At 44.8% G+C, this 26,965-nt stretch overlaps 1 protein-coding gene across 5 annotated transcripts in view; it reads right to left on the reverse strand.

Moving 5' to 3' along the window:
* The window catches only part of chd1l (chromodomain helicase DNA binding protein 1-like), a 112,487-nt gene that overhangs the window by 54,545 nt on the left and 30,977 nt on the right, over positions 1-26,965 (reverse strand). For all 5 annotated transcript variants that reach the window (XM_045214676.1, XM_041840750.2, XM_041840754.2 and 2 more), the window contains 4 exons: positions 17,458-17,568; positions 14,352-14,466; positions 5,555-5,708; positions 1,599-1,782 (listed from right to left, as the gene is read on the reverse strand). In XM_045214676.1, the coding sequence (XP_045070611.1) occupies positions 1,599-1,782; positions 5,555-5,708; positions 14,352-14,466; positions 17,458-17,568 (564 nt within the window). The remainder of the gene's footprint in view (positions 1-1,598; positions 1,783-5,554; positions 5,709-14,351; positions 14,467-17,457; positions 17,569-26,965) is intronic.

A 26,965-nucleotide genomic window follows, 5' to 3' on the forward strand; every position in this document is an offset into this window, starting at 1 on the left:
GTTTTAGAGGGTCAGCCATAGTAGTATGATAGGTGCAGTGTAATGTGTTGTTTTAGAGGGTCAGCCATAGTAGTATGATAGGTCCAGTGTAATGTGTTGTTTTAGAGGGTCAGCCATAGTAGTATGATAGGTCCAGTGTAATGTGTTGTTTTACAGGGTCAGCAATAGTAGTATGATAGGTTCAGTGTAATGTGTTGTTTTAGAGGGTCAGCCATAGTAGTATGATAGGTTCAGTATAATGTGTTGTTTTAGAGGGTCACCCATAGTAGTACAGTGCCTCTGGAGCAAATTAGGATTAAGTGCCTTGCGCAAGAGAACATCGATAGATTTTTCACCTTGTCGGCTCGGGTATTCGAACCAGCAACCTCTCGGTTACTGGCCCAACTCTCTAACCACTAGGCTACCTGCTGGTTACTGGCCCAACACTCTATCCACTAGACTACCTGATGGTTACTGGCCCAACACTCTAACCACTAGACTACCTGCTGGTTACTGACCCAACTCTCTAACCACTAGACTACCTGCTGGTTACTGGCCCAACTCTCTAACCACTAGGCTACCTGCTGGTTACTGGCCCAACTCTCTAACCACTAGACTACCTGCTGGTTACTGGCCCAACTCTCTAACCACTAGGCTACCTGCTGGTTACTGGCCCAACTCTCTAACCACTAGGCTACCTGCTGGTTACTGGCCCAACTCTCTAACCTCTAGGCTACCTGCTGGTTACTGGCCCAACTCTCTAACCACTAGGTTACCTGCTGGTTACTGGCCCAACGCTCTAACCACTAGACTACCTGCTGGTTAATGGCCCAACGCTCTAACCACTAGGCTACCTGCTGGTTACTGGCCCAACTCTCTAACCTCTAGGCTACCTGCTGGTTACTGGCCCAACTCTCTAACCTCTAGGCTACCTGCTGGTTACTGGCCCAACTCTCTAACCACTAGACTACCTGCTGGTTACTGGCCCAACTCTCTAACCACTAGACTACCTGCTGGTTACTGACCCAACTCTCTAACCACTAGACTACCTGCTGGTTACTGGCCCAACTCTCTAACCACTAGGCTACCTGCTGGTTACTGGCCCAACTCTCTAACCACTAGACTACCTGCTGGTTACTGACCCAACTCTCTAACCACTAGACTACCTGCTGGTTACTGGCCCAACTCTCTAACCACTAGGCTACCTGCTGGTTACTGGCCCAACTCTCTAACCACTAGGCTACCTGCTGGTTACTGGCCCAACTCTCTAACCACTAGACTACCTGCTGGTTACTGGCCCAACTCTCTAACCACTAGACTACCTGCTGGTTACTGGCCCAACTCTCTAACCACTAGACTACCTGCTGGTTACTGGCCCAACACTCTAACCACTAGGCTACCTGCTGGTTACTGGCCCAACTCTCTAACCACTAGACTACCTGCTGGTTACTGGCCCAACTCTCTAACCACTAGGCTACCTAGGCACTACTTTTTATCAGGGACCCTAGGGAATAGAATGCAATTTGGGATGCACCCTAGTAATGTAGTGTAGTTGAGGTTGACAGTGTAGGTTGATGCCAGGTTTTGCTGTGGGGCCTCCATGAGCTCCTACTACTCACTCTGGCCCTCAGATTCCCCCTCCTCCTCCTCTGTGGGCAGGCCCTGGGTCTGGGTGGGGGCTTCATCAGTCAGCCACTCCCCATCTCTAGACTGTCCCAGGATCAGACCCAGGTTCACAGCCTGGATGGAGCTCTCTTCTGATGACAGCAGCTTGTCCACTCCAAACTTCAGGATCTCACTGAGCTGGAGGGAGACAGACGGAACAGGACGGATGAGAGAGGAGGGAGACAGACGGAACAGGACGGATGAGGAGAGGAGGGAGACAGACGGAACAGGACGGATGAGGAGAGGAGGGAGACAGACGGAACAGGACGGATGAGGAGAGGAGGGAGACAGACGGAACAGGACGGATGAGGAGAGGAGGGAGACAGACGGAACAGGACGGATGAGGAGAGGAGGGAGACAGACGGAACAGGACGGATGAGGAGAGGAGGGAGACAGACGGAACAGGACGGATGAGAGAGGAGGGAGACAGACGGAACAGGACGGATGAGGAGAGGAGGGAGACAGACTGAACAGGAAGGATGAGGAGAGGAGGGAGACAGACGGAACAGGACAGATGAGAGAGGAGGGAGACAGACGGAACAGGACGGATGAGGAGAGGAGGGAGACAGACGGAACAGGACGGATGAGGAGAGGAGGGAGACAGACTGAACAGGACGGATGAGGAGAGGAGGGAGACAGACGGAACAGGACGGATGAGGAGAGGAGGGAGCAGACGGAACAGGACGGATGAGAGAGGAGGGAGACAGACGGAACAGGACGGATGAGGAGAGGAGGGAGACAGACGGAACAGGACGGATGAGAGAGGAGGGAGACAGACGGAACAGGGACGGATGAGAGAGGAGGAGACAGACGGAACAGGACGGATGAGGAGAGGAGGGAGACAGACGGAACAGGACGGATGAGGAGAGGAGGGAGACAGACGGAACAGGACGGATGAGGAGAGGAGGGAGACAGACGGAACAGGACGGATGAGAGAGGAGGGAGACAGACGGAACAGGACGGATGAGGAGAGGAGGGAGACAGACGGAACAGGACGGATGAGGAGAGGAGGGAGACAGACGGAACAGGACGGATGAGGAGAGGAGGGAGACAGACGGAACAGGACGGATGAGGAGAGGAGGGAGACAGACGGAACAGGACGGATGAGAGAGAGGAGGGAGACAGACGGAACAGGACGGATGAGGAGAGGAGGGAGACAGACGGAACAGGACGGATGAGAGAGGAGGGAGACAGACGGAACAGGACGGATGAGAGAGGAGGGAGACAGACGGAACAGGACGGATGAGGAGAGGAGGGAGACAGACGGAACAGGACGGATGAGGAGAGGAGGGAGACAGACGGAACAGGACGGATGAGAGAGGAGGGAGACAGACGGAACAGGACGGATGAGGAGAGGAGGGAGACAGACGGAACAGGACGGATGAGGAGAGGAGGGAGACAGACGGAACAGGACGGATGAGGAGAGGAGGGAGACAGACGGAACAGGACGGATGAGGAGAGGAGGGAGACAGACAGAACAGGACGGATGAGGAGAGGAGGGAGACAGACGGAACAGGACGGATGAGAGAGGAGGGAGACAGACGGAACAGGACGGATGAGGAGAGGAGGGAGACAGACTGAACAGGACGGATGAGGAGAGGAGGGAGACAGACGGAACAGGACGGATGAGGAGAGGAGGGAGCAGACGGAACAGGACGGATGAGAGAGGAGGGAGACAGACGGAACAGGACGGATGAGGAGAGGAGGGAGACAGACGGAACAGGACGGATGAGAGAGGAGGGAGACAGACGGAACAGGACGGATGAGAGAGGAGGGAGACAGACGGAACAGGACGGATGAGGAGAGGAGGGAGACAGACGGAACAGGACGGATGAGGAGAGGAGGGAGACAGACGGAACAGGACGGATGAGGAGAGGAGGGAGACAGACGGAACAGGACGGATGAGGAGAGGAGGGAGACAGACGGAACAGGACGGATGAGGAGAGGAGGGAGACAGACGGAACAGGACGGATGAGAGAGGGAGGGAGACAGACGGAACAGGACGGATGAGGAGAGGAGGGAGACAGACGGAACAGGACGGATGAGGAGAGGAGGGAGACAGACGGAACAGGACGGATGAGGAGAGGAGGGAGACAGACGGAACAGGACGGATGAGGAGAGGAGGGAGACAGACGGAACAGGACGGATGAGGAGAGGAGGGAGACAGACGGAACAGGACGGATGAGGAGAGGAGGGAGACAGACGGAACAGGACGGATGAGGAGAGGAGGAGACAGACGGAACAGGACGGATGAGAGAGGAGGGAGACAGACGGATTTGGACCGGATGAGAGAGGAGGGAGACAGACGGAACAGGACGGATGAGGAGAGGAGGGAGACAGACGGAACAGGACGGATGAGGAGAGGAGGGAGCAGACGGAACAGGACGGATGAGAGAGGAGGGAGACAGACGGAACAGGACGGATGAGGAGAGGAGGGAGACAGACGGAACAGGACGGATGAGGAGAGGAGGGAGACAGACGGAACAGGACGGATGAGGAGAGGAGGGAGACAGACGGAACAGGACGGATGAGGAGAGGAGGGAGACAGACGGAACAGGACGGATGAGGAGAGGAGGGAGCAGACGGAACAGGACGGATGAGAGAGGAGGGAGACAGACGGAACAGGACGGATGAGGAGAGGAGGGAGACAGACGGAACAGGACGGATGAGAGAGGAGGGAGACAGACGGAACAGGACGGATGAGGAGAGGAGGAGACAGACGAACAGGACGGATGAGGAGAGGAGGGAGCAGACGGAACAGGACGGATGAGGAGAGGAGGGAGACAGACGGAACAGGACGGATGAGAGAGGAGGGAGACAGACGGAACAGGGACGGATGAGGAGAGGAGGGAGACAGACGGAACAGGACGGATGAGGAGAGGAGGGAGACAGACGGAACAGGGACGGATGAGGAGAGGAGGGAGACAGACGGAACAGGACGGATGAGGAGAGGAGGGAGACAGACGGAACAGGACGGATGAGGAGAGGAGGGAGACAGGACGGAACAGGACGGATGAGGAGAGGGAGGGAGACAGACGGAACAGGACGGATGAGGAGAGGAGGGAGACAGACGGAACAGGACGGATGAGGAGAGGAGGGAGACAGACGGAACAGGACGGATGAGGAGAGGAGGGAGACAGACGGAACAGGACGGATGAGGAGAGGAGGGAGACAGACGGAACAGGACGGATGAGGAGAGGAGGGAGACAGACGGAACAGGACGGATGAGGAGAGGAGGGAGACAGACGGAACAGGACGGATGAGGAGAGGAGGGAGACAGACGGAACAGGACGGATGAGGAGAGGAGGGAGACAGACGGAACAGGACGGATGAGGAGAGGAGGGAGACCGACGGAACAGGACGGATGAGGAGAGGAGGGAGACAGACGGAACAGGACGGATGAGGAGAGGAGGGTGACAGACTGAACAGGACGGATGAGGAGAGGAGGGAGACAGACGGAACAGGACGGATGAGGAGAGGAGGGAGACAGACGGAACAGGACGGATGAGGAGAGGAGGGAGACAGACGGAACAGGACGGATGAGGAGAGGAGGGAGACAGACGGAACAGGACGGATGAGGAGAGGAGGGAGACAGACGGAACAGGACGGATGAGGAGAGGAGGGAGACAGACGGAACAGGACGGATGAGGAGAGGAGGGAGACAGACGGAACAGGACGGATGAGGAGAGGAGGGAGACAGACGGAACAGGACGGATGAGGAGAGGAGGGAGACAGACGGAACAGGACGGATGAGGAGAGGAGGGAGACAGACGGAACAGGACGGATGAGGAGAGGAGGGAGACAGACGGAGACAGCCTATAGTATAATAATAAATAACACCGTGATATGTAACAGTATACATTCTCCCCCCATCACTAGTTACGGATGGTGTGTTGCCAGGGTTACTGACCTGCAGACCGGCAGCAGCAGAGTGGGTGTGGTTTAGCAGAGAAAAACGCCCCTCTTCTATCACTGTGTTGGTAAGGCGGAGCTTAGAACCCGCCCGGGAGTACACAATCTCCTCTACCGTATCCCTCCCCAGGAGCCGGATCACCTTCACAGCCCTGTTAAATAGACCTCTGGTTACCACACCACCATCTTACATCAACATGCAGAAGTAAGAGAATATATAGTAGGTCTGGGGCCCTGAGTTAACAACAACAATAATAATAATAATAATAATAATAATAATAATAATAATAATAATATAGTAGGTCTAGGGCCCTGAGTTAACAACAACAATAATAACAATAATAATAATAATATAGTAGGTCTAGGGCCCTGAGTTAACAACAACAATAATAACAATAATAACAACAATAATAATAATATAGTAGGTCTAGGGCCCTGAGTTAACAACAACAATAATAACAATAATAACAATAATAATAATAATATAGTAGGTCTAGGGCCCTGAGTTAATAATAATAATAATATATAGTAGGTCTAGGGCCCTGAGTTAACAACAACAATAATAACAATAATAATAATAATAATATATAGTAGGACTAGGGCCCTGAGTTAATAATAATAATATATAGTAGGACTAGGGCCCTGAGTTAATAATAATATATAGTAGGACTAGGGCCCTGAGTTAATAGTAATAATAATATAGTAGGTCTAGGGCCCTGAGTTAATAATAATAATAATATAGTAGGACTAGGGCCCTGAGTTAATAATAATAATAATATAGTAGGTCTAGGGCCCTGAGTTAATAGTAATAATATAGTAGGACTAGGGCCCTGAGTTAATAATAATAATAATATAGTAGGTCTAGGGCCCTGAGTTAACAACAACAATAATAATAATAATAATAATAATAATAACAATAATAATAATATAGTAGGTCTAGGGCCCTGAGTTAATAGTAATAATATAGTAGGACTAGGGCCCTGAGTTAATAGTAATAATAATATAGTAGGACTAGGGCCCTGAGTTAACAATAATAATAATATATAGTAGGTCTAGGGCCCTGAGTTAACAACAACAATAATAATAATAATAATAACAATAATAATAATATAGTAGGTCTAGGGCCCTGAGTTAATAGTAATAATATAGTAGGACTAGGGCCCTGAGTTAATAATAATAATAATAATAATATAGTAGGACTAGGGCCCTGAGTTAACAATAATAATAATAATATATAGTAGGTCTAGGGCCCTGAGTTAACAACAACAATAATAATAATAATAATAATAATAATAATAATAATAATAATATAGTAGGTCTAGGGCCCTGAGTTAATAATAATAATAATATAGTAGGACTAGGGCCCTGAGTTAACAACAACAATAATAATGATAATAATAATATATAGTAGGTCTAGGGCCCTGAGTTAACAATAATAATAATATTATATAGTAGGTCTAGGGCCCTGAGTTAATAATAATAATAATAATATTATTATATAGTAGGACTAGGGCCCTGAGTTAACAATAATAATAATAATAATATTATATAGTAGGTCTAGGGCCCTGAGTTAATAATAATAATAGTAGGTCTAGGGCCCTGAGTTAACAATAATAATAATAATATTATATAGTAGGTCTAGGGCCCTGAGTTAATAATAATAATAATAATATTATATAGTAGGTCTAGGGCCCTGAGTTAATAATAATAATAATAATATATAGTAGGACTAGGGCCCTGAGTTAACAATAATAATATTATATAGTAGGTCTAGGGCCCTGAGTTAATAATAATAATAGTAGGTCTAGGGCCCTGAGTTAATAATAATAATAATAGTAGGTCTAGGGCCCTGAGTTAATAATAATAATAATATAGTAGGTCTAGGGCCCTGAGTTAATAATAATAATAGTAGGTCTAGGGCCCTGAGTTAACAACAATAACAATAACAATAATAATAATAATAATAATAATATAGTAGGACTAGGGCCCTGAGTTAACAATAATAATAATAATAATAATAATAATAATATAGTAGGTCTAGGGCCCTGAGTTAATAATAATAATAATAATATATAGTAGGACTAGGGCCCTGAGTTAATAATAATATAATATAATATGCCATTTAGCAGACGCTTTTATCCAAAGCGACTTACAGTCATGCGTGCATAAAAAATTTTTTTGTGTATGGGTGGTCCCGGGGATCGAACCCACTTCCTTAGCGTTACAAGCGCCGTGCTCTACCAGCTGAGCAATAATATATAGCAGGTCTAGGGCCCTGAGTTAACAACAATAATAATATATAGTAGGACTAGGGCCCTGAGTTAACAACAATAATAATAATAATAATAATAATAATAATAATATAGTAGGTCTAGGGCCCGGAGTTAACAACAACAACAACAATAATAATAATATATAGTAGGACTAGGGCCCTGAGTTAACAACAACAACAACAATAATAATAATATATAGTAGGACTAGGGCCCTGAGTTAACAACAATAATAATAACAATAATAATAACAATAATATAGTAGGTCTAGGGCCCTGAGTTAACAACAACAACAATAATAATAATATATAGTAGGACTAGGGCCCTGAGTTAACAACAACAACAACAATAATAATAATATATAGTAGGACTAGGGCCCTGAGTTAACAACAATAATAATAACAATAATAATAACAATAATATAGTAGGACTAGGAAACTGAGTTAATAATAATAATAATATATAGTAGGTCTAGGGCCCTGAGTTAATAATAATAATAATAATATAGTAGGACTAGGGCCCTGAGTTAATAGTAATAATATAGTAGGACTAGGGCCCTGAGTTAATAATAATAATAATATATAGTAGGTCTAGGGCCCTGAGTTAATAATAATAATAATAATATAGTAGGACTAGGGCCCTGAGTTAATAGTAATAATATAGTAGGACTAGGGCCCTGAGTTAATAGTAATAATATAGTAGGACTAGGGCCCTGAGTTAATAATAATAATAATATATAGTAGGTCTAGGGCCCTGAGTATAATAATAATAATATATAGTAGGACTAGGGCCCTGAGTTAATAGTAATAATATAGTAGGACTAGGGCCCTGAGTTAATAATAATAATAATATATAGTAGGTCTAGGGCCCTGAGTTAATAATAATAATAATAATATAGTAGGACTAGGGCCCTGAGTTAATAGTAATAATATAGTAGGACTAGGGCCCTGAGTTAATAATAATAATAATATATAGTAGGTCTAGGGCCCTGAGTTAATAATAATAACAATATATAGTAGGACTAGGGCCCTGAGTTAATAGTAATAATATAGTAGGACTAGGGCCCTGAGTTAATAATAATAATATATAGTAGGTCTAGGGCCCTGAGTTAATAATAATAATAATAATATAGTAGGACTAGGGCCCTGAGTTAATAGTAATAATATAGTAGGACTAGGGCCCTGAGTTAATAGTAATAATATAGTAGGTCTAGGGCCCTGAGTTAACAACAATAATAATAACAATAATAATAACAATAATATAGTAGGACTAGGGCCCTGAGTTAATAATAATAATAATATATAGTAGGTCTAGGGCCCTGAGTTAATAATAATAATAATATAGTAGGACTAGGGCCCTGAGTTAATAATAATAATAATAATATAGTAGGACTAGGGCCCTGAGTTAATAGTAATAATATAGTAGGACTAGGGCCCTGAGTTAATAATAATAATAATAATATAGTAGGACTAGGGCCCTGAGTTAATAGTAATAATATAGTAGGACTAGGGCCCTGAGTTAATAGTAATAATATAGTAGGTCTAGGGCCCTGAGTTAATAGTAATAATATAGTAGGACTAGGGCCCTGAGTTAACAATAATAATAATATAGTAGGACTAGGGCCCTGAGTTAATAGTAATAATATAGTAGGTCTAGGGCCCTGAGTTAATAATAATAATAATAATATAGTAGGTCTAGGGCCCTGAGTTAACAATAATAATAATATATAGTAGGTCTAGGGCCCTGAGTTAACAACAACAATAATAATAATAATAATAATAATAACAATAATAATAATATAGTAGGTCTAGGGCCCTGAGTTAATAGTAATAATATAGTAGGACTAGGGCCCTGAGTTAATAGTAATAATAATATAGTAGGACTAGGGCCCTGAGTTAATAATAATAATAATATAGTAGGACTAGGGCCCTGAGTTAATAATAATAATAATATAGTAGGACTAGAGCCCTGAGTTAATAATAATAATAATAATATAGTAGGACTAGGGCCCTGAGTTAATAGTAATAATATAGTAGGACTAGGGCCCTGAGTTAACAATAATAATAATATAGTAGGACTAGGGCCCTGAGTTAATAGTAATAATATAGTTGGACTAGGGCCCTGAGTTAATAGTAATAATATAGTAGGACTAGGGCCCTGAGTTAATAGTAATAATATAGTAGGACTAGGGCCCTGAGTTAATAATAATAATAATAATAATAATATATAGTAGGACTAGGGCCCTGAGTTAATAATAATAATAATAATATAGTAGGTCTAGGGCCCTGAGTTAATAGTAATAATATAGTAGGACTAGGGCCCTGAGTTAATAGTAATAATATAGTAGGACTAGGGCCCTGAGTTAATAATAATAATAATAATATATAGTAGGACTAGGGCCCTGAGTTAATAATAATAATAGTAGGTCTAGGGCCCTGAGTTAGTAGTAATAATAATAATAATATAGTAGGACTAGGGCCCTGAGTTAATAATAATAATAATAATAATAATAATATATAGTAGGACTAGGGCCCTGAGTTAATAATAATATATAGTAGGACTAGGGCCCTGAGTTAATAATAATAATATAGTAGGACTAGGGCCCTGAGTTAATAATAATAATATATAGTAGGACTAGGGCCCTGAGTTAATAATAATATATAGTAGGACTAGGGCCCTGAGTTAATAATAATAATATATAGTAGGACTAGGGCCCTGAGTTAATAATAATATATAGTAGGACTAGGGCCCTGAGTTAATAATAATAATAATAATAATAATATATAGTAGGACTAGGGGCCTAAGTTAATAATAATATTATATAGTACGACTAGGGCCCTGAGATAATAATAATATTATATAGTAGGACTAGGGCCCTGAGTTAACAACAATAATAATAATAATAATAATATATAGTGTTACCTGGTCTGACCAATAGAACTAGGGCCCTGTGTTACCTGGTCTGACCAATAGAACTAGGACCCTGTGTTACCTAGTCTGACCAATAGAACTAGGACCCTGTGTTACCTGGTCTGACCAATAGAACTAGGGCCCTGTGTTACCTGGTCTGACCAATAGAACTAGGACCCTGTGTTACCTGGTCTGACCAATAGAACTAGGACCCTGTGTTACCTAGTCTGACCAATAGAACTAGGACCCTGTGTTACCTAGTCTGACCAATAGAACTAGGGCCCTGTGTTACCTGGTCTGACCAATAGAACTAGGGCCCTGTGTTACCTAGTCTGACCAATAGAACTAGGGCCCTGTGTTACCTGGTCTGACCAATAGAACTAGGACCCTGTGTTACATGGTCTGACCAATAGAACTAGGGCCCTGTGTTACCAAGTCTGACCAATAGAACTAGGGCCCTGTGTTACCTGGTCTGACCAATAGAACTAGGGCCCTGTGTTACCTGGTCTGACCAATAGAACTAGGACCCTGTGTTACCTGGTCTGACCAATAGAACTAGGGCCCTGTGTTACCTGGTCTGACCAATAGAACTAGGACCCTGTGTTACCTGGTCTGACCAATAGAACTAGGGCCCTGTGTTACCAAGTCTGACCAATAGAACTAGGGCCCTGTGTTACCTGGTCTGACCAATAGAACTAGGGCCCTGTGTTACCTGGTCTGACCAATAGAACTAGGACCCTGTGTTACCAAGTCTGACCAATAGAACTAGGACCCTGTGTTACCTGGTCTGACCAATAGAACTAGGACCCTGTGTTACCTGGTCTGACCAATAGAACTCTGTGTTACCTAGTCTGACCAATAGAACTAGGACCCTGTGTTACCTAGTCTGACCAATAGAACTAGGACCCTGTGTTACCTGGTCTGACCAATAGAACTAGGGCCCTGTGTTACCTGGTCTGACCAATAGAACTAGGACCCTGTGTTACCTGGTCTGACCAATAGAACTAGGGCCCTGTGTTACCTGGTCTGACCAATAGAACTAGGGCCCTGTGTTACCTGGTCTGACCAATAGAACTAGGACCCTGTGTTACCTGGTCTGACCAATAGAACTAGGGCCCTGTGTTACCTGGTCTGACCAATAGAACTAGGGCCCTGTGTTACCTGGTCTGACCAATAGAACTCTGTGTTACCTAGTCTGACCAATAGAACTAGGACCCTGTGTTACCTGGTCTGACCAATAGAACTAGGACCCTGTGTTACCTAGTCTGACCAATAGAACTAGGGCCCTGTGTTACCTGGTCTGACCAATAGAACTCTGTGTTACCTAGTCTGACCAATAGAACTAGGGCCCTGTGTTACCTGGTCTGACCAATAGAACTAGGACCCTGTGTTACCAAGTCTGACCAATAGAACTAGGACCCTGTGTTACCTGGTCTGACCAATAGAACTAGGACCCTGTGTTACCTGGTCTGACCAATAGAACTCTGTGTTACCTAGTCTGACCAATAGAACTAGGACCCTGTGTTACCTAGTCTGACCAATAGAACTAGGACCCTGTGTTACCTGGTCTGACCAATAGAACTAGGGCCCTGTGTTACCTGGTCTGACCAATAGAACTAGGACCCTGTGTTACCTGGTCTGACCAATAGAACTCTGTGTTACCTGGTCTGACCAATAGAACTAGGGCCCTGTGTTACCTGGTCTGACCAATAGAACTAGGGCCCTGTGTTACCTGGTCTGACCAATAGAACTCTGTGTTACCTAGTCTGACCAATAGAACTAGGACCCTGTGTTACCTGGTCTGACCAATAGAACTAGGACCCTGTGTTACCTGGTCTGACCAATAGAACTAGGGCCCTGTGTTACCTGGTCTGACCAATAGAACTAGGGCCCTGTGTTACCTGGTCTGACCAATAGAACTAGGGCCCTGTGTTACCTGGTCTGACCAATAGAACTAGGACCCTGTGTTACCAAGTCTGACCAATAGAACTAGGGCCCTGTGTTACCTAGTCTGACCAATAGAACTCTGTGTTACCTGGTCTGACCAATAGAACTAGGGCCCTGTGTTACCTGGTCTGACCAATAGAACTAGGGCCCTGTGTTACCTGGTCTGACCAATAGAACTAGGGCCCTGTGTTACCTGGTCTGACCAATAGAACTAGGACCCTGTGTTACCTGGTCTGACCAATAGAACTAGGGCCCTGTGTTACCTGGTCTGACCAATAGAACTAGGACCCTGTGTTACCTGGTCTGACCAATAGAACTAGGACCCTGTGTTACCTGGTCTGACCAATAGAACTAGGGCCCTGTGTTACCTGGTCTGACCAATAGAACTCTGTGTTACCTGGTCTGACCAATAGAACTAGGGCCCTGTGTTACCTGGTCTGACCAATAGAACTAGGGCCCTGTGTTACCTGGTCTGACCAATAGAACTAGGGCCCTGTGTTACCTGGTCTGACCAATAGAACTAGGACCCTGTGTTACCTGGTCTGACCAATAGAACTAGGGCCCTGTGTTACCTGGTCTGACCAATAGAACTAGGACCCTGTGTTACCTGGTCTGACCAATAGAACTAGGGCCCTGTGTTACCTGGTCTGACCAATAGAACTCTGTGTTACCTGGTCTGACCAATAGAACTAGGGCCCTGTGTTACCTGGTCTGACCAATAGAACTAGGGCCCTGTGTTACCTGGTCTGACCAATAGAACTAGGGCCCTGTGTTACCTGGTCTGACCAATAGAACTCTGTGTTACCTGGTCTGACCAATAGAACTAGGGCCCTGTGTTACCTGGTCTGACCAATAGAACTCTGTGTTACCTAGTCTGACCAATAGAACTCTGTGTTACCTAGTCTGACCAATAGAACTAGGACCCTGTGTTACCTAGTCTGACCAATAGAACTAGGACCCTGTGTTACCTAGTCTGACCAATAGAACTAGGGCCCTGTGTTACCTGGTCTGACCAATAGAACTAGGACCCTGTGTTACCTGGTCTGACCAATAGAACTAGGACCCTGTGTTACCTAGTCTGACCAATAGAACTAGGGCCCTGTGTTACCTGGTCTGACCAATAGAACTAGGACCCTGTGTTACCTGGTCTGACCAATAGAACTAGGGCCCTGTGTTACCTGGTCTGACCAATAGAACTAGGACCCTGTGTTACCTGGTCTGACCAATAGAACTAGGGCCCTGTGTTACCTGGTCTGACCAATAGAACTAGGGCCCTGTGTTACCTGGTCTGACCAATAGAACTAGGGCCCTGTGTTACCTGGTCTGACCAATAGAACTAGGGCCCTGTGTTACCTGGTCTGACCAATAGAACTAGGACCCTGTGTTACCTGGTCTGACCAATAGAACTAGGGCCCTGTGTTACCTGGTCTGACCAATAGAACTAGGACCCTGTGTTACCTGGTCTGACCAATAGAACTAGGGCCCTGTGTTACCTGGTCTGACCAATAGAACTAGGGCCCTGTGTTACCTGGTCTGACCAATAGAACTAGGGCCCTGTGTTACCTGGTCTGACCAATAGAACTAGGGCCCTGTGTTACCTGGTCTGACCAATAGAACTAGGACCCTGTGTTACCAAGTCTGACCAATAGAACTAGGGCCCTCTGTTACCTGGTCTGACCAATCCGGTGGCAGCGAGCGGCGGCCTGCAGGTCATTCTGGGGGTTGAAGTCAGAGTCAACGAAGATCACAGTATCAGCTGCTGTTAGGTTCATCCCAACACCTCCTATACAGCAGAGAGACAGGGGTCAGCGGTTCTACAGGGGTCAGCGGTTCTACAGGGGTCAGCGGTTCTACAGGGGTCAGCGGTTCTACAGGGGTCAGAGGTTCTACAGGGGTCAGAGGTTCTACAGGGGTCAGAGGTTCTACAGGGGTCAGAGGTTCTACAGGGGTCAGAGGTTCTACAGGGGTCAGAGGTTCTACAGGGGTCAGCGGTTATACAGGGGTCAGAGGTTCTACAGGGGTCAGAGGTTCTACAGGGGTCAGAGGTTCTACAGGGGTCAGAGGTTCTACAGGGGTCAGAGGTTCTACAGGGGTCAGAGGTTCTACAGGGGTCAGAGGTTCTACAGGGGTCAGTGGTTCTACAGGGGTCAGAGGTTCTACAGGGGTCAGAGGTTGAAGTCACTGTCCATGAGAGACAGGGGGTTAGGGGTCAGCCAATAGAGATACACAGGTTAGCCCATTGTCCAGTGATCATGTTGTTAGCACATTACGTATTTGCTTTCATTGTTTATTCGTTATTCTTGTGCTGTTCTGGAAGGTGCATGTAGTGTGCTTCCCTACAGTAGGTGTCTACAGCCTGGAGGTCAAATAGCATGTTAATGGGAAGTTGACAAGTCGGGTACTTTTTCTCTCAGCTTTCATATTCTGGTTCAAACTTAAGAGAGAAACTCAAAATGCTATTGGCCTCATTGACAGACAGCTGAAACATCCTCCCTCTCTCAGCTCGTCTTTTATCTCTCTGTGTGTCTGTGGTGTTTCAGCTCAGACCGTTCTGAGAGCCTGAGACGCTCTGTCAACAGATCAGATGGAGAGATAAAGAGGTGGAAAGATGTACAGTTCTCCCCACTGTCTCTACTGCTGGTGGGAGAGTGACAGACACAGAATCACAGAACAGAGCTTCCTCTAGATGAGCACTGGGGAGCAGGGTTAGGGTTAAAGGTCAGGGTTAGGGTTAAAGGTCAGGGAGTTAAGGGTTGAGTACGTGTGTTACAGGCTTTGATTTTTCCATTTATATGTTGGACATTAGCACATGGGGGGCACCAACTGGTGTCACCTCATTAGTCAGTATGTGTTTTACCGATGCTGGTGATAAAGAAATGTGTGAGTAGGATATGACTAAAATGTCATAGTTAAACTAATAATGTCTGACTAATTAGTAGACTAGAGCTTAGAGAGTTAATCAAATGTGTTTATATCCCAGCAACAGAGAATAGACTGGTTCCCAAAACACACAGGGAAAGGGGAGTGAAAGGCTTGCAGGATATTGTGAGGAGGCGATAACTGAAGTATGCAGCCTGCCCGAGCAAGGAGTAGGAAAAGATAAGAACGTGTGTGTGTGTGTGTGTGTGTGTGTGTGTGTGTGTGTGACCTGATGGTCAGGAGAGCAGAGGAAAATCACATGAGCCGAACCCAGGTGTGTGCTTACAAGATGTGTACAGTGGAAAAATACAGCCCGCCTAGAGCGGGGTGGGATTTTTGTATGACGTGTATAAAGGAATTGTACGACCATTTTGTTGCAGAACGTTCTCATGAATAAAACCTGATGATTGTATGCTGGGCTACTTATTATTAGAGATTTCCAACCTCTGGGATACAGACTGAGTAATACGTTCATTATTTAAACATTGAGATAGAAATTCTCGTGACAGCTGGTTTGCCATCTTTTTAGTGGGAAGGTGTTTCACCTGTGCTGGCCAAGGTGCTATTTAAGAGTGGCTGGCCCAGTGCTCCAGTTGTCTTGATAGATGTGGAGGGTTAACACCTTTAGTTGTCTTGATAGATGCAGAGGGTTAACACCTTTAGTTGTCTTGATAGATGCGGAGGGTTAACTCCTTTAGTTGTCTTGATAGATGTGGAGGGTTAACACCTTTAGTTGTCTTGATAGATGTGGAGGGTTAACACCTTTAGTTGTCTTGATAGATGTGGAGGGTTAACTCCTTTAGTTGTCTTGATAGATGCGGAGGGTTAACTCCTTTAGTTGTCTTGATAGATGCGGAGGGTTAACACCTTTAGTTGTCTTGATAGATGCGGAGGGTTAACTCCTTTAGTTGTCTTGATAGATGTGGAGGGTTAACACCTTTAGTTGTCTTGATAGATGTGGAGGGTTAACTCCTTTAGTTGTCTTGATAGATGCGGAGGGTTAACTCCTTTAGTTGTCTTGATAGATGTGGAGGGTTAACACCTTTAGTTGTCTTGATAGATGTGGAGGGTTAACTCCTTTAGTTGTCTTGATAGATGTGGAGGGTTAACTCCTTTAGTTGTCTTGATAGATGCGGAGGGTTAACACCTTTAGTTGTCTTGATAGATGTGGAGGGTTAACACCTTTAGTTGTCTTGATAGATGTGGAGGGTTAACACCTTTAGTTGTCTTGATAGATGTGGAGGGTTAACACCTTTAGTTGTCTTGATAGATGTGGAGTGTTAACACCTTTAGTTGTCTTGATAGATGTGGAGGGTTAACACCTTTAGTTGTCTTGATAGATGCGGAGGGTTAACTCCTTTAGTTGTCTTGATAGATGTGGATGGTTAACACCTTTAGTTGTCTTGATATATTTCATTTCTAGACAAAATCCTTAATCTGATTTCCCTGTTTTCATTTTGCTCCACTGTGTGGTTTGCTTCCTGTCTTTCAGTTTGGGGGTTTCTGTTGTTTGCCTCTTCTTGGGCAGATTCAGTGGGTCTCATGGTGGGTGTCTTTTAGGGCCCAGTTGTTGTTGCTAGTCGACTTCCAGTGGACCCCCCCATGAGTGTCTCTCAGAACCCCTCCTAAAACCCCACCTGTTTTATTTTGGTTGTAGTCAGTGACTCTTTGCTAGTTCCCCCCAATGTTAGTTTTTCTTGCTGGGGAACATAACACCTGTTAGTGTTAGGGTTAGGGCTCAGGGTTAAGGGTTAGGGTTAGTGTTAGGGTTAGGGCTCAGGGTTAGGGTTAGGGTTAGGGTTAGTGTTAGGGTTAGGGCTCAGGGTTAAGGACCAGTGGGACGGTTAGAGGTCACCTGCTTTAGTGCTGAGCAGAAAGACAAAGACGTGTTTGCTGCTGAAGTTCTTGATGGCCAGGTTACGCTCCTCCCCCCTGACTGATCCATCCAGACGCTCATAGCTGTAACCTGCAGAACAGAGAAATAACCTCATTTAACCTACCACTGTTACCTCTGGACAGAAAAATAACCTCATTTAACCTACCACTGTTACAGTGGCTTGCGAAAGTATTCACCCCCCTTGGCATTTCTCCTATTTTGTTGCCTTACAACCTGGAATTAAAATGGATTTTTTGGGAGTTTGTATAATTTGATTTACACAACATGCCTACCACTTTGAAGATGCAAAATATTTTTTATTGTGAAACAAACAAGAAATAAGACAAAAAAACAGAAAACTTGAGCGTGCATAACTATTCACCCCCCCCAAAGTCAATACTTTGTAGAGCCACCTTTTGCAGCAATTACAGCTGCAAGTCTCTTGGGGTATGTCTCTATAAGCTTGGCACATCTAGCCACTGGGATTTTTGCCCATTCTTCAAAGCAAAACTGCTCCAGCTCCTTCATGTTGGATGGGTTCCGCTGGTGTACAGCAATCTTTAAGTCATACCACAGATTCTCAATTGGATTGAGGTCTGTGCTTTGACTAGACCATTCCAAGACATTTAAATGTTTCCCCTTAAACCACTCGAGTGTTGTTTTAGCAGTATGCTTAGGGACATTGTCCTGCTGGAAGGTGAACCTCCGTCCCAGTCTCAAATCTCTGGAAGACTGAAACAGGTTTCCCTCAAGAATTTCCCTTTATTTAGCGCCATCCATCATTCCTTGAATTCTGACCAGTTTCCCAGTCCCTGCCGATGAAAAACATCCCCACAGCATGATGCTGCCACCACCATGCTTCACTGTGGTGATGGTGTTCTCGGGGTGATGAGAGGTGTTGGGTTTGCGCCAGACATAGCGTTTTCCTTGATGGCCAAAAAGCTCAATTTTAGTCTCATACCTTCTTCCATATGTTTGGGGAGTCTCCCACATGCCTTTTGGCGAACACCAAACGTGTTTGCTTATTTTTTTCTTTAAGCAATGGCTTTTTTCTGGCCACTCTTCCGTAAAGCCCAGCTCTGTGGAGTGTACGGCTTAAAGTGGTCCTATGGACAGATACTCCAATCTCCACTGTGGAGCTTTGCAGCTCCTTCAGGGTTATCTTAGGTCTCTTTGTTGCCTCTCTGATTAATGCCCTCCTTGCCTGGTCCGTGAGTTTTGGTGGGCGGCCCTCCCTTGGCAGGTTTGTTGTTGTGCCATATTCTTTCCTTTTTTTAATAATGGATTTAATGGTGCTCCCTGGGATGTTCAAAGTTTTGGATATTTTTTTATAACCCAACCCTGATCTGTACTTCTCCACATCTTTGTCCCTGACCTGTTTGGAGAGCTCCCTGGTCTTCATGGTGCCGCTTGGTTGGTGGTGCCCCTTGCTTAGTGGTGTTGCAGACTCTGGGGCCTTTCAGAACAGGTGTATACAGTGGGGAAAAAAAGTATTTAGTCAGCCACCAATTGTGCAAGTTCTCCCACTTAAAAAGATGAGAGAGGCCTGTAATTTTCATCATAGGTACACGTCAACTATGACAGACAAAATGAGAAAAAAAATCCAGAAAATCACATTGTAGGATTTTTAATGAATTTATTTGCAAATTATGGTGGAAAATAAGTATTTGGTCAATAACAAAAGTTTCTCAATACTTTGTTATATACCCTTTGTTGGCAATGACACAGGTCAAACGTTTTCTGTAAGTCTTCACAAGGTTTTCACACACTGTTGCTGGTATTTTGGCCCATTGCTCCATGCAGATCTCCTCTAGAGCAGTGATGTTTTGGGGCTGTCGCTGGGCAACACGGACTTTCAACTCCCTCCAAATATTTTCTATGGGGTTGAGATCTGGAGACTGGCTAGGCCACTCCAGGACCTTGAAATGCTTCTTACGAAGCCACTCCTTCGTTGCCCGGGCGGTGTGTTTGGGATCATTGTCATGCTGAAAGACCCAGCCACGTTTAATCTTCAATGCCCTTGCTGATGGAAGGAGGTTTTCACTCAAAATCTCACGATACATGGCCCCATTCATTCTTTCCTTTACACGGATCAGTCGTCCTGGTCCTTTGCAGAAAAACAGCCCCAAAGCATGATGTTTCCACCCCCATGCTTCACAGTAGGTATGGTGTTCTTTGGATGCAACTCAGCATTCTTTGTCCTCCAAACACGACGAGTTGAGTTTTTACCAAAAAGTTCTATTTTGGTTTCATCTGACCATATGACATTCTCCCAATCCTCTTCTGGATCATCCAAATGCACTCTAGCAAACTTCAGACAGGCCTGGACATGTACTGGCTTAAGCAGGGGGACACGTCTGGCACTGCAGGATTTGAGTCCCTGGCGGCGTAGTGTGTTACTGATGGTAGGCTTTTTGTTACTTTGGTCCCAGCTCTCTGCAGGTCATTCACTAGGTCCCCCCGTGTGGTTCTGGGATTTTTGCTCACCGTTCTTGTGATCATTTTGACCCCACGGGGTGAGATCTTGCGTGGAGCCCCAGATCGAGGGAGATTATCAGTGGTCTTGTATGTCTTCCATTTCCTAATAATTGCTCCCACAGTTGATTTCTTCAAACCAAGCTGCTTACCTATTGCAGATTCAGTCTTCCCAGCCTGGTGCAGGTCTACAATTTTGTTTCTGGTGTCCTTTGACAGCTCTTTGGTCTTGGCCATAGTGGAGTTTGGAGTGTGACTGTTTGAGGTTGTGCACAGGTGTCTTTTATACTGATAACAAGTTCAAACAGGTGCCATTAATACAGGTAACGAGTGGAGGACAGAGCAGCCTCTTAAAGAAGAAGTTACAGGTCTGTGAGAGCCAGAAATCTTGCTTGTTTGTAGGTGACCAAATACTCATTTTCCACCATAATTTGCAAATAAATTCATTAAAAATCCTACAATGTGATTTTCTGGAGAAAATAAATTCTCAATTTGTCTGTCATAGTTGACGTGTACCTATGATGAAAATTACAGGCCTCTCTCATCTTTTTAAGTGGGAGAACTTGCACAATTGGTGGCTGACTAAATACTTTTTTTCCCCATTGTATATACTCAGATCATGTGACACTTAGATTGCACACAGGTGGACTTTATTTAACTAATTATGTGACTTCTTAAGGTAATTGGTTGCACCAGATCTTATTTAGGGGCTTCATAGCAAAGGGGGTGAATACATATGCACGCACCACTTTTCCGTTATTTATTTTTTTGAATTTTTTGAAACAAGTAATTTTTTTCATTTCACTTCACCAATTTGGACTACTTTGTTTATGTCCATTACATTAAATAAAAATAAAAATCAATTTAAATTACAGGTTGTAATGCAACAAAATAGGAAAAACACCAAGGGGGATACTTTACAAGGCACTGTTACCTCTGGACAGAGAAATGACCTCATTTAACCTACCACTGTTACCTCTGGACAGAGAAATGACCTCATTTAACCTACCACTGTTACCTCTGGACAGAGAAATGACCTCATTTAACCTACCACTGTTACCTCTGGACAGAGAAATGACCTAATTTAACCTCCCACTGTTACCTCTGGACAGAGAAATGACCTCATTTAACCTACCACTGTTACCTCTGGACAGACAGAACAAAAGCAACCTAGGTTGCGTCTCAAATGGCAGCCTATTCTCTAAAGTAGAGCACTATATAGGGAATAGGGTGCCATTCTCTGGTCTAAAGTAGTGCACTATATAGGGAATAGGGTGCCATTCTCTGGTCTAAAGTAGTGCACTATATAGGGAATAGGGTGCCATTCTCTGGTCTAAAGTAGTGCACTATATAGGGAATAGGGTGCCATTCTCTGGTCTAAAGTAGTGCACTATATAGGGAATAGGGTGCCATTCTCTGGTCTAAAGTAGTGCACTATATAGGGAATAGGGTGCCATTCTCTGGTCTAAAGTAGTGCACTATATAGGGAATAGGGTGCCATTCTCTGGTCTAAAGTAGTGCACTATATAGGGAATAGGGTGCCATTCTCTGGTCTAAAGTAGTGCACTATATAGGGAATAGGGTGCCACCCTGGTCTAAAGTAGTGCACTATATAGGGAATAGGGTGCCATTCTCTGGTCTAAAGTAGTGCACTATATAGGGAATAGGGTGCCACCCTGGTCTAAAGTAGTGCACAATATAGGGAATAGGGTGCCACCCTGGTCTAAAGTAGTGCACTATATAGGGAATAGGGTGCCATTTCAGATGAGTCGCTACACTTACAATCAACACTGTGTCCTCTACAACCTCCTATATCTATCTATCTGTCCTCTAGAGCAGTCCTAGTCCTAAGACAGTGCAGTTCTCTCTACAAAGCAGAGCATAAGCCTGCATAAACACAAACCCCAGCCAGCCAGCCAGCCAGTCAGCCAGTCAGTCAGTCAGTCAGTCAGCCAGCCAGCCAGCCAGCCAGTCAGCCAGTCAGCCAGCCAGCCAGCCAGCCAGCCAGCCAGTCAGTCAGTCAGTCAGTCAGCCAGCCAGCCAGCCAGCCAGCCAGCCAGCCAGCCAGCCAGCCAGTCAGCCAGTCAGTCAGTCAGCCAGTCAGTCAGCCAGTCAGTCAGCCAGTCAGTCAGTCAGCCAGTCAGCCAGCCAGTCAATGAGAAAGATCCCTATATGCAGGGCTCCAGACTAACATCTTCCCCTGGAGGCACCAGCCCGTCCAGGGTAGGGGAGGGAATGGCTGGCAGGGATGTAGCTCAGTTGGTAGAGCATGGCATTTGCAACGCCAGGGTTGTGGGTTCGATTCCCACGGGGGGCCAGTATGAAAAATATATATATATATACAGTGGGGAGAACAAGTATTTGATACACTGCTGATTTTGCAGGTTTTCCTACTTACAAAGCATGTAGAGGTCTGTAATTTTTATCATAGGTACACTTCAACTGTGAGAGACGGAATCTAAAACAAAAATCCAGAAAATCACATTGTATGATTTTTAAGTAATTAATTTGTATTTTATTGCATGACATAAGTATTTGATCACCTACCAACCAGTATGAATTCCGGCTCTCACAGACCTGTTAGTTTTTCTTTAAGAAGCCCTCCTGTTCTCCACTCATTACCTGTATTATCTGCACCTGTTTGAACTTGTTACCTGTATAAAAGACACCTGTCCACACACTCAATCAAACAGACTCCAACCTCTCCACAATGGCCAAGACCAGAGAGATGTGTAAGGACATCAGGGATAAAATTGTAGACCTGCACAAGGCTGGGATGGGCTACAGGACAATAGGCAAGCAGCTTAGTGAGAAGGCAACAACTGTTGCCACAATTATTAGAAAATGGAAGAAGTTCAAGATGACGGTCAATCACCCTCGGTCTGGGGCTCCATGAAATATCTCACCTCGTGGGGCATCAATGATCATGAGGAAGGTGAGGGATCAGCCCAGAACTACACGGCAGGACCTGGTCAATGACCTGAAGAGAGCTGAGACAACAGTCTCAAAGAAAACCATTAGTAACACACTACGCCGTCATGGATTAAAATCCTGCAGCGCACGCAAGGTCCCCCTGCTCAAGCCAGCGCATGTCCAGGCCGATCTGAAGTTTGCCAATGACCATCTGGATGATCCAGAGGAGGAATGGGAGAAGGTCATGTGGTCTGATGAGACAAAAATATAGCTTTTTGGTCTAAACTCCACTCGCAGTGTTTGGAGGAGGAAGAAGGATGAGTACAACCCCAAGAACACCATCCCAACCGTGAAGCATGGAGGTGGAAACATCATTCTTTGGGGATGCTTTTCTGCAAAGGGGACAGGACGACTGCACCGTATTGAGGGGAGGATGGATGGGGCCATGTATCGCGAGATCTTGGCCAACAACCTCCTTCCCTCAGTAAGAGCATTGAAGATGGGTCGTGGCTGGGTCTTCCAGCATGACAACGACCCGAAACACACAGCCAGGGCAACTAAGGAGTGGCTCCGTAAGAAGCATCTCAAGGTCCTGTAGTGGCCTAGCCTGTCTCCAGACCTGAACCCAATAGACAATCTTTGGAGGGAGCTGAAAGTCCGTATTGCCCAGCGACAGCCCCAAAACCTGAAGGATCTGGAGAAGGTCTGTATGGAGGAGTGGGCCAAAATCCCTGCTGCAGTGTGTGCAAACCTGGTCAAGACCTACAGGAAACGTATGATCTCTGTAATTGCAAACAAAGGTTTCTGTACCAAATATTAAGTTCTTCTTTTCTGATGTATCAAATACTTATGTCATGCAATAAAATGCAAATTAATTACTTTAAAATCATACAATGTGATTTTCTGGATTTTTGTTTTAGATTCCGTCTCTCACAGTTGAAGTGTACCTATGATAAAAATTACAGACCTCTACATGCTTTGTAAGTAGGAAAACCAGCAAAATCGGCAGTGTATCAAATACTTGTTCTCCCCACTGTATATATAAAAAAAGAATGTATGCACTCACTAACTGTAAGTCGCTCTGGATAAGAGCGTCTGCTAAATGACTAAAATGTCAATGTAAATGATTTGGTCGCACCAAAAATAATTTACCCCGCCACGCAATATAACTATTTTGTATCACCTTCTAAAGTCATTCACAGAGCTTTATTCACTACTGTAATAGACTACTGAGATGGTATTGTAAGCAATATGTTGTTTCATCATTCATTAATTCTGTGATTCAAAATATTTTAATGTGCAACCTAATCCAGTGATTGTCATGCATTTTGTGTTGACCATTAAAGCTACCGCTGGCCTCTCTCCTTAAAAAACGCTCCTTAGCTCTTGGAGTCCAAGAAAACCTAGACTAGAATAGCTTGCTGAACATTATTTTTTATTTTACAATTTCTTACACCAACAGACTATTCAAAGAGGGAGGCAAGCTCTTGTTTGCTGAATGTTAAATACAGCAGCCATTTGGAAAGTATTCAGACCCCTTGACTTATTCCACATGGTTATGTTACAGCCTTATTCTAAAATGGATTAAATAGTTTTTTCCCCTCATCAATCTACACACAATACCCAATAATGACAAAGCAAAAACAGGTTTAGACATTTTTGCAAATGTATTAAAAATACAAAACTTAAATATCACAGTTACATAAGTATTCAGACCCTTTACTCAGTACTTTGTTTTAGTACCTTTGGCAATAATTACAACCTTGAGTCTTCTTAGGTATGACGCTACAAGCTTGGCACACCTGTATTTGGGGAGTTTCTCCCATTCTTCTCTGCAGATCCTCTCAAGCTCTGTCAGGTTGGATGGGGATCGTCGCTGCACAGCTATTTTCAGGTCTCTCCAGAGATGTTAGATTGGGTTCAAGTCCAGGCTCTGGCTGGGCCACTCAAGGACATTCAGAGACTTGTCCCGAAGCCACTCCTGCGTTGTCTTGGCTGTGTGCTTAGGGTCGTTGTCCTGTTGGAAGGTGAACATTTGCCCCAGTCTGAGGTCCTGAGCGCTCTGGAGCAGGTTTTCATCAAGGATCTCTCTGTACTTTGCTCCGTTCATCTTTCCCTCGATCCTGACTAGTCTCCCAGTCCCTGCCGCTGAAAAACATCCCCACAGCATGATGCTGCCACCACCATGCTTCACCGTAGGGATGGTGCCAGATTTCCTCCAGACGTGACGCTTGTCATTCAGGCCAAAGAGTTCAATCTTGGTTTCATCAGACCAGAGAATCTTGTTTCTCATGGTCTGAGTCCTTTAGGTGCCTTTTGGCAAACTCCAAGCGGGCTGTCATGTGCCTTTTACTGAGGAGTGGCTTCCGTCTGCCCACTCTACTATAAAGGCCTGATTGGTGGAGTGCTGCAGAGATGGTTGTCCTTCTGGAAGGTTCTCCCATCTCCACAGAGGAACTCTGTCAGAGTGACCATCGGGTTCTTGGTCACCTCCCTGACCTACAGACAATTCCTTCAACCTCATGGCTTGGTTTTTGCTCTGACATGCACTGTCAACTGTGGGACCTTCTATAGACAGGTGTGTGCCTTTCCAAATCATGTCCAATCAATTGAATTGACCACAGGTGGACTCCAATCAAGTTGTAGGAACATCAAGGATGATCAATGGAAACAGGACGCACCTGAGCTCAATTTCGAGTCTCATAGCAAATACTTGTGTAAATATGGTATGTTTTTTTTTTTTTGTTTTTTTTTATATCTAAAAACCTGTTTTCGCTTTGTCATTATGGGTTATTGTTTGTAGATTGATGAGGAACATTTTTAATTAAATCTATTTTAGAATAAGGCTGTAACGTAACAAAATGTGGAAAAAGTCAAGGGGTCTGAATACTTTCCGAATGCATTGTATTTAATGGGGAATTGATACACTAACAATCAAAGGGCAAACAATTCACACAATTAAGTTATGAAACAATGAACGTGAACAAATTGGAGGGAGAGAGCGCATTCTGGAGAGAGACGTCCATTTTAGCCATACTACCCTTCTTGGACTGTGCCTGCCTCCGCAACGGATTAGTCCACTGAGACAGGCACGAATTAGACGGGGGTCTGGATTAGTCCACTGAGACAGGCGCGAATTAGACGGGGGTCTGGATTAGTCCACTGAGACAGGCACGAATTAGACGGGGGTCTGGATTAGTCCACTGAGACAGGCGCGAATTAGACGGGGGTCTGGATTAGTCCACTGAGACAGGCGCGAATTAGACGGGTGCCTCGTGTGCCATAAGAAAATATATATTTGTGACTACTCAACTAAAAAAAAATCTTGGTTGACCAACAGCCTATCGACCAAACAACCGACCAGTCAACTAAATCACATCAGCCCTAACCCATTACCTCTGTACTCCACTAGCTAGATACCCATTACCTCTGTATTCCACTAGCTAGATATCCATTACCTCTGTATTCCACTAGCTAGATACCCATTACCTCTGTATTCCACTAGCTAGATACCCATTACCTCTGTATTCCACTAGCTAGATACCCATTACCTCTGTATTCCACTAGCTAGATACCCATTACCTCTGTACTCCACTAGCTAGATACCCATTACCTCTGTACTCCACTAGCTAGATACCCATTACCTCTGTATTCCACTAGCTAGATACCCATTACCTCTGTATTCCACTAGCTAGATATCCATTACCTCTGTATTCCACTAGCTAGATATCCATTACCTCTGTATTCCACTAGCTAGATATCCATTACCTCTGTATTCCACTAGCTAGATATCCATTACCTCTGTATTCCACTAGCTAGATATCCATTACCTCTGTATTCCACTAGCTAGATACCCATTACCTCTGTATTCCACTAGCTAGATATCCATTACCTCTGTATTCCACTAGCTAGATATCCATTACCTCTGTATTCCACTAGCTAGATATCCATTACCTCTGTATTCCACTAGCTAGATTTCCATTACCTCTGTATTCCACTAGCTAGATATCCATTACCTCTGTATTCCACTAGCTAGATATCCATTACCTCTGTACTCCACTAGCTAGACATCCATTACCTCTGTATTCCACTAGCTAGA

Source organism: Coregonus clupeaformis, unplaced genomic scaffold (assembly GCF_020615455.1).
Source record: "Coregonus clupeaformis isolate EN_2021a unplaced genomic scaffold, ASM2061545v1 scaf0295, whole genome shotgun sequence".
NCBI classification, from domain to species: domain Eukaryota; kingdom Metazoa; phylum Chordata; class Actinopteri; order Salmoniformes; family Salmonidae; genus Coregonus; species Coregonus clupeaformis.